Here is a 4,763-nt window from a genome sequence, read left to right as displayed (position 1 = left end):
TTTTTTGAGAATATTGTTTTGACTACCCAAGTCTTTACTGATCTTCCTCTTCTCTGGATTTTCATATTTCTTATCTGTACCATACAAATCATACCATCTTGATTTATTCACTGTAATTTCTGATTGTAGGTCTTATTACTCCAGATTTAAAGTTACAGAAGGCAAGAAGCTTGTCTTCATTAACATTGAAGACTATCCCATGCAGTCTTAGAATTCTTTTCACCATAGCACTCGGGGCAGCCTCTATAAATTCCGTGGATCTTACATCTGAGATAATGCTAACTTGCTAGCCTGGATCTACTCCAACCTTCTCATTTTACCAAACGATGAGGTTAAGGTCCAGAGAAGGAGTAACTTGCTCATAGAATACAGAGTCAGAACTAGGACCTGTGTCCTCTACTCCTTGCCATCATTCTTCTTTCGGTATCACTACAACGCTGCATTGTTAATATCCCCAAGGGTGCCTGCCACGGTTACAGAGCTCATGCTGGGCACTCAGCAAACACCTGTGACTACTCTTCTCATGGCTGAGTTGACTCAGGTATTTGGAAGTCAGAGCATGTCCAGGATTACTGTTGACACTGTAATTTAATGCTGCGGGGCCTTTCTGAGGTGGCAGCTTGATTCATGATTGTGAATCACTGGACATTTCAGGTCGGATTTGTAGTTTTCAGCCTCTTTTCCTTCTACACGAAGTTCCACAAAGGATCTCCCAAATCTCTTAGAGTACCTACCCTCCCTCACCACTTGCCAAAGTCGACACCAGTAATACAAAGGGAAAGAATCAGTAATTGCAGGAAACCTTCCTAGTTAAACACGGCAATGGAAAAATACATCAATCACCTTCCTAATGAAAATTAGATTTAAAAAGCATAAGTTTAAAAATGTATCTGCATCAGATTAATTTATTCTCATGCAAATTATTTAAGACTGAATTGGATGCTTCAGAGCTAAAATTCTTCTTTCTGGTTCTTTCTCCAAGCATTTAAATAGGCACTTAACAAAACAGTAATTAAAGGCAGTAGGTTCTTTTTAACTCCAATACCCAAATGGCATTTTTGTTTTTCAGAGGCTATTATTGTAGACTCTGACCTGGGAGAGAAGATTGGACAGGAAGGAGGCCCTTGCTCAGAAAATGCCCAGATCAGCAAACCCTTCCAGAAAGACTCCCAAATTTCCATTAATACATAACAATAATAGTTGCACTTACCATAGCAAGCAAACCATCCTCATTGCTTTTCACTTGCAGTGTTATCTCTGGGAACACTGTGCCTTCTACAGACAGGTTCAGCTCTTTAGTCAAAACCCTATTTAATTTAGGATTTTTCTCTTCCTCCCCCAAGAGTCCTTTCTTTCCCCATATTACTTTGTAAAAGAAAATATAACTAACCAGAGAGGGCAATATATCAATGTACATTAGGAGCCATAATAATGTTCATATCTTTGATCCTGAAATTTCTTCACTTGAAATTTATTCTAAGAAAAAAAAATCAAAAGAAGAAAAATAATAATAATTGGGAAGAATGAAAAATTACAATAGGGAAATAGTTATAACAATTATTACATATCTACTTCAAGGGCTATCATACGAAAGACTAGCAGTAACATAATATCTCTTAAATTATAATAATAAATTCAGAAGAGGAAAAAAGTGGTATGTTTATATAAAGACTGTTCTTGGAACCATATAAATCTAGGTATACTTACAAAGACTGGAAAATAGTGGATAAAGACAAAAATAGATCAGAGCCGCAAGACAATGGTTGTGTTTTGATGGTGATAATTTTTCAAAATGTTTTTTAGTAACACAAAAATTCATAGTTCATCAATGTAGTTAGTTTTATGGCATATGAAAACAGAAAGTACTCTAGTTCAGGAGTCAGGAAGTGTTGCTAACTGGCAATGTGACCCTGGAAAATCTTTCCACTCCTTTTTTTTTTTTTTTTGAAAGATTTTATTTATTTATTTGACAGAGATCACAAGTAGGTGGAGAGGCAGGCAGAGAGAGAGAGAGAGAGGGAAGCAGGCGATGCAGGCTCCCTGCTGAGCAGAGAGCCCGATGCGGGGCTTGATCCCAGGACCCTAAGATCATGACCTGAGCTGAAGGCAGAGGCTTAACCCACTGAGCCACCCAGGCACCCCAATCTTTTCACTCTTTGATCTTCCTTTTATCATCTGTAAAATGAGGACATCAAGCAATCTTTTTCTAAGTAATCTTGTAGTTTAAAATCTTATTATTGTTCATGGACTTATTTTCTTCTTTAGTTGGAAAGTGTTTTAAGCCTTTAAGAATGGAGGGGTGCCTGGCTGGCTCAGTTGGTGGAGCAAGCGACTCTTGATCTCAGGGTTGTAAGTTCAAGCCCCATGATGGGTGTAGAGATTACTAAAAAATAAAATCTTGAAACATGATAAATAAATAAATAAATATTTAAGGGTGGTAAACACTTGCCAAATTTCAGGACCTTTGTCCAGTAAAGGAACTCAAGCTTTAATTTCAAGCTCAGAGAAATGGGCTGCATAAAATAAGAAGGAATCTGTCTTGACTCAAATCTAGTCATTTTTCTTAAGCTTAAAGCTTGGGTTTATCTACTTTTCAGAACAGCTCATACTTCCACCCTGCTGATGATTACACAGTTAATCATGCAGTAAAATGTCTTTAAAAGATGGAAAAATAGGGTTATCCAAGGGCAGTGTGATATTACGAGTGAATAAATCCTGACTGCTGACATAGGAAGAGCAGTTCTGTTCTTTTTTGTTGTTGTTCTTTTCTAATTGTTGCAAGGCACAGTGATATCTGCATTCTAAAATTTTTTTTCTGATTTTAAAATATTTTATTACATAATCTTTTCATGGCACCATCAGGAGTAACAGAAAACGTTATTCCCAGTTCCTAACCACATCCTGAAAAATATACATTTGTATTTATATATTTATATCAATACTCCACCCCTATCCCCTAACTCCACCACCTAGTGTGGGTCTTCTGCTTAAAGCAAGAAACTATTCTCTCAGGTAAGAAAATATATATGGAAGCTAAATGAAGTAACGGTTAGAATGGGGACAGGTTGGTCGTGGGGGCAGGGAGGAAAGGGTGAAGTCCAGGCTAGGCAGGATGCATCATTGGAGTCCAGCAGAGGTGGAGGACAGTGTATAAAAAGGCAGCGTCAGGCAGGTGGGTTTTGATGTCCTTGGTCCATTAGGAGATGGCCTTTGCCTCAGGAAGGAAGGCTTCCCAGTACTTTGCCAGCTGCTGCTGTGAGGACAGGAGTGTCTCAAGGTACTTGATCACATGGTTTTTGAAGTCCTTGGATTTCTCTTTCTCAAACCATTATCACTTCTTTTCGGACCACAGTTGAAATCCTTTCAAAGTCCCTTTCATACTGAGTCACATGAGACTCCCACTCTAAGATCTCGTCCTTGGCCTGCTGCAGTTTGTCAGGCTTGTTGGCCCAAAGCAGCCGAGCCTCAGCCTCCCGCTTCTTCTGCAGCGTAGCTTGAGCGTCCTGCCAGCGCTGCCAGGTCTTCATGCGCTGGTCGAAAGCAGCACGGATAATGGCCAGGAGATGAATGTAGTCACTCAGGAGCTCAGCAAGGAGGAAGAAGTCATTGTTGGCCTGTTCCTGGTGGAGCTGCTCAATTTTTTCTTCCACCTCAGCCAGCTGGGAGAGTGTCCACGACAATGCTGTGTTGTCCTCAGAGCTCCCAAGCATGGCTAGACTCTTTGCAAACTGGGCTGTGTTCAGCGCTAGCTCTTTCCTATGGTTGACTAGAGTTTCTACAACAGCATGCAGTTTCCGTAAGCGCTGCTCTTCACACTCTACTTCCTGGAGCTTCTCCTCAAACCAAATGTCTGATTCATTCATCTTGATGGTCATTTTACTGACGGCATCTGTGGCTTTGTTGAACATCTTGAGGAGACCAGCGCCACTCAATGTCTGGGTACCCACCGCGCGTGGCAGCTCTTCTTTTTCCAAGAACTCCCTGACATCAGGGTCCTGTAACATGGTAGGATGATTCACAATCCTCTGAAGGTACCTTTCTAGAGCGGACCTCCATTTTTCAAGAAATTCTGCAGAAGAAGAATCTTCCTTCCCAACTTTTACTTTTGTCATGCCTATTAGGCTTTTCTCGGGTGGAGGAGGGACAATAAAGCCATTCTGAGAATGTTTCTCTGAAAGCTTCTTATAAAGACCCAGAAAGTCACTAAATCTTCTTTTCACTGCAAACTGTTTACTCCTGAACATTGGTGAGCTTGTCTGTGTTGTAACTTTGTAGGCTACATAGGCATTCATACCATCCCCTAGCTTTTCAGGATCAGCTATACCAACTGTCAAATCAAATTGGTCTTCCTGTTCTTCTTCCTCTAGCTCTTCATAGCTTGGCTGGGATTTAGAAGAATTTATAGCTTCCTGTGGAGGAAGAGAAATGAGCGTTTTGGCTGGCACCTTCTTCTGATTATTTTGTGTGCTGTCCAGGGAGAGCTCTACTGTGGCATCTGCAAAGAGATCCTGGGGCTCTTGGTCTTGTTCCTCATGGATCCCATTTTCTTTGGAGCGATTGTTGATGGGAAGGGAAGCGATTCTCTTTGGAGACTGGGGCTTACTGGCCGCCGTGGAGCCGGTGAAAATATCCTCCCCCTCGGTGTCGCTGTCCCCAGCCTCGGGTTCTGACCCTCCGGCCACCCCCTCCGACTCCGGCTCCAGGCCTGGGAAAGGCGGAGGGAATCTTTCCGAGGCGCTACAGCCACCACCACCCGATGCCAT

General features: G+C 41.6%; 1 protein-coding gene across 1 annotated transcript; it reads right to left on the bottom strand.

The window, feature by feature from the left end:
* Positions 1–2,889: 2,889 nt before the first annotated feature.
* LOC308345915 (sorting nexin-1-like) lies at positions 2,890–4,763 on the bottom strand (the record flags this gene model as incomplete). The annotated part of the gene is given in 2 exon segments (XM_080808479.1): positions 2,890–3,325; positions 3,327–4,763. Coding segments are annotated over 2 exon segments (1,566 nt in total). The 3' UTR covers positions 2,890–3,196.

This window comes from Martes martes (genome assembly GCF_963455335.1).
Source record: "Martes martes genome assembly, chromosome: 7".
NCBI lineage: Eukaryota > Metazoa > Chordata > Mammalia > Carnivora > Mustelidae > Martes > Martes martes.
The sequence above is the reverse complement of the archived record's forward strand: the minus strand, read 5'-3'. Positions and strand labels throughout refer to the sequence as shown.